Below are 3,491 nucleotides of genomic sequence, written 5' to 3'. Positions count from 1 at the left end.
CCCTTTACTTTTCTACATCGATGGACTTCACAAACAAATTGGATTTTATTCAACAACGCTTTTTTCTGGCTCTAACTTCAATACCACTAAATTAACTCATTATAAGTAAATAATTTAATACAATTTCAGAGTATACAAAACTTGATATATGCAACAAGAGCCTCTTTAGGACCTAGTCGGTAATGGTATATTACAATCTAAGGGCAAAAATGATAAGAAATAAATTAAAAGAAAAAAAAAATTGTCAACCATTATTCCCAATTTCACATATCTATACTTTCTGTAGGTCAATTTTTTTTTTTTATTAATATAAAGTAATAACACGAGTCAACTAAATTTTGTGGGATTAAAAATAGCCATAGAGGCCATGACTAGAAAATTTGCTGAGCAAAAATACTTTGGTTTATTATTTACACAGATGAACGCCAAATCCTGCCTTCCAAAGAAATAATTATAACAGAAACATCATCATGGTACCGGCGCCGCTCACCCTGTGGAATAGCAAGCAATTCATGGAAGTCCATACCTGCAAAATATATATCATCAGATTTTACTTGAACTCATGAAGTCGTTTTCAAGACTGTGAGATATGAATATTTTGAATTTCTTGTTAGAAGACTGTTAATTAGTTCATACCAGCTCTTTTGGCTGCACGAAACAGAACTTCTTCGATTAGATGCTGAGCAGGATCTCCTTCAGGAAATGCAGAAATGAACAATTCAACCTCTGAGACTGCTTCTTCATTGGTGAAATACTGGTATAGCCCGTCAGATGACAGAATTAAAAACTTGTCTCTTGAGCTGAGTCTATGGTGATATAGAGATGGAAAACTGGTGACGTATGGAGAATTTCCTATGTAATCGATTCGAAACATCTCTAAGAGCAAATCATTCCACTTTGGCTGCCAAGAAAATATAAGATTCCATGATTATACGAATCACAGCAAGAAATCAGAAAAATTTTCAGAAGAGAACATTTCAATTACCTGCTTGAGAAAGCCAACTCCAAATGCCCGAGTAACCTTCAAGTAACCTTTCACTCTATCATTCATTACTGCAGAAGGATCATCAGGATGCCCTTTCTTAATCCTCTGAACTTCCTGAAATGCAAAAAAGATCTTTTAGTTCAACAAATTTAATACAAACAAAAATTTATATATGAATAGAGAAAGATCGGCCACCTTATGCACATAGGTGCTGTGATCCATGGTAAGCTGAAGGGAACTCAGGCTATTAAATCTGTACAATTCATCACCATCAAAGACTTCGAAATCACGCATACTTTCCTCACTAATTATCTCCAAATCCTGGTTTCCTTTCCCTATTCCAAGATCTGTTTCACATTTCTGTGCCAAAAGGGCTCGGCTATCTCCAACATTCATCAAGTAAACATCTTCTCCTTTCATCAGCATCACCAAAACACAAGAACCCATTAAAGCTAACTCAGGTTTCTCTGCAGCCATCTTGTCAGCAATTTCAAAGTAGGACTCCTCTGTCTTCTTCAATGCCTGGGAAAGTGCTTTCAAAACGTCGAAATGGTTAACCCCATTAAAGTTAGACCCTTCACAATTCAGTTTATCTTTTAATTTCTGATCAATTTCCATTCTCCACCTCCTCTGGCTCTCGTCCCATCTTTTTACTTCTGCTTTACTCCTATGCCTCGAATTCTTCCCCTGCTTTCTATTTGAATGATGATTTACATCGAAATCCTCATCTCTACCGGTAAATGGATGGTTTTCCTTATCAATTGAAGGTGAAGCCTCCTCTGTTTCCTCTGTTTTTGAAGTGGATTCAAACTTGTCGCTCCATAACAATCCCTTGAGCTCCTCACTCACATTTGTGTACAGATTGGAAAGCAAATAATCAGGAGCATCAGGGCCATTAAACCCATCATAAATTCCCACAAAAACCCACCCATGTTCCTCTGATATTACTATGTGGACTCGATCCTCTCCAGCTTTCCCTTGTGCCCATTGAAGATTCTGGCTTCCCATTGAAAACAGGCTATCATCATCAAGACCATTATTGGAGCTCACCTGAGCACTCGAATTAGTACTACTACTAACAGAAACTGGTTCTTTAACACCTCTGATCGGTGCCATTATAGATTTTTTCCCTCGAGAGATGGTGTTAGATATTGCTCTCTTTAAAGTCTTTATTAAACTTTTCTTCTTGGTTTTAACTTGGATTTCATCAATATCAATACTACCATGAGACAAGCTCCTCTGTAACTTACTGGTGCTACTCCTGCTCTCCTTTTCTCTCTCTTTCTCCATCATACCGGAATATAAGCTGCGATCAATCGGTGCCGATACGAACCCACGTTCAATGGGTCCTGAAAGAAATCCACGCTCTATCGGACCCGATAGGAAGCCTCGCTCGATCGGACTAGAACCTGGTACTTGCACTGCAGAGCCGGATTGAAGCTGCCCACGAGGGACGGGCTGAAGAGGGACAGAGGCGAAAGAACCTGAGCTTTCAAAAGCAGAGGCCTCATCCAAACTGGAGCTGTAGAGACAAGCATCGCTGAGAGATGTTGAAGTATTAGCGCTTACAGAGGCGCCGGAGATAGAGAAAAAAGATGTCGTTTCCTCGGAATGGCTCTTGGTGTTAGATAAGCGAGCTTGGTCGGCTGGTATGTAGCAGAAGGAATGACCAAGTCCCTTGTGGAGATGGTCGCCGACATAAACTGCGTTATCATGCCGGCGGGAGATGTCCCCTGCGACAGCACAACAGTAACTGACTTTTGTAACGCCGTTACCCATCAAAGACTAAAGAAAAAAAAATCCCAGATAGGTAGATGGCTGTTTCTTGTCTGGTTCTTGGGATATGCAGAAACTATATTAGATTGCTCATTGTTTTGCAGAGAAAGCAAAGTGAAACAAAGGAGAAGGAGAAGGGAAGAAGAAAAGAAACAACTCAGATGGTGAATAAAAGAATGAGAGAGAGAGAGAGAGAGAGAGAGAGGGGGGAGTTGACCTTTTTAGAGGGAGAGTTGTGGGCTTTACTTGGTTTTTAATTTTGATTATTATTTTCTTGTAAGGTTTAATTTTGATCAATTAAATAATAGAGATTGGCTAATGGGTTAATTATTTTAGTGTTTATTGGAGAGTTGACTAACTGAAGCGCGTGTAGAAAGTGGCAATAAAAATGCTGGAATCACAAAAGTCAAAGCTTTGAGAGATGATGTTATATCATGTTTTTCAGTTGTTTTGTCATTAATTTTCTCTTAGCTAAGCCTAAGGTATTTTAATTTTAATTTTAATTTTAATTTATTCTTTGATGGTAGTTCCAGGAGCAAGGGAGAGTAGACAGGTGCACATTTATGTGACTCACCCAATATTGAGGCTTAGCTGCACAATACATGAGTGGTGTTGTTTACTTACGACTCTGCCATTGGATGGCAATTAGTTAAGTATCTGTGGCTATTTTACTCAATTCAATTTTGGTGTGAATTTATGAAATATATAATTGAATTTAGAATAAATTTAG

General features: G+C 38.4%; 1 protein-coding gene across 1 annotated transcript; it reads right to left on the bottom strand.

Annotated features, from left to right (window-relative positions):
* Positions 1-259: 259 nt before the first annotated feature.
* LOC110640339 (probable protein phosphatase 2C 23) lies at positions 260-2,946 on the bottom strand. The gene is made up of 4 exons (XM_021791608.2): positions 1,181-2,946; positions 986-1,099; positions 637-901; positions 260-526 (listed from the first exon to the last, which is right to left on the bottom strand). Exons 1-4 carry the CDS (start codon positions 2,762-2,764, stop codon positions 411-413), a joined length of 2,079 nt encoding a protein of 692 aa, XP_021647300.2. The 5' UTR covers positions 2,765-2,946; the 3' UTR covers positions 260-410.
* Between the last annotated feature and the right edge of the window lie 545 nt (positions 2,947-3,491).

The sequence above is a fragment of the Hevea brasiliensis genome, chromosome 5, assembly GCF_030052815.1.
Source record: "Hevea brasiliensis isolate MT/VB/25A 57/8 chromosome 5, ASM3005281v1, whole genome shotgun sequence".
Lineage (NCBI taxonomy): Eukaryota > Viridiplantae > Streptophyta > Magnoliopsida > Malpighiales > Euphorbiaceae > Hevea > Hevea brasiliensis.
This window is presented reverse-complemented; position numbering and strand designations above follow the sequence as displayed.

Excerpts from the sequence above, each read along its gene's own strand:
- LOC110640339 (XM_021791608.2), bottom strand. The coding sequence starts at position 2,764 with ATGGGTAACGGCGTTACAAAAGTCAGTTACTGTTGTGCTGTCGCAGGG. Across the intron at positions 1,100-1,180 it reads ACAGCACCTATGTGCATAAG|GAAGTTCAGAGGATTAAGAA; the intron begins GTGGCCGATCTT and ends TTTGCATTTCAG. Across the intron at positions 902-985 it reads GAGTTGGCTTTCTCAAGCAG|CCAAAGTGGAATGATTTGCT; the intron begins GTAATTGAAATG and ends TTTTCTTGGCAG.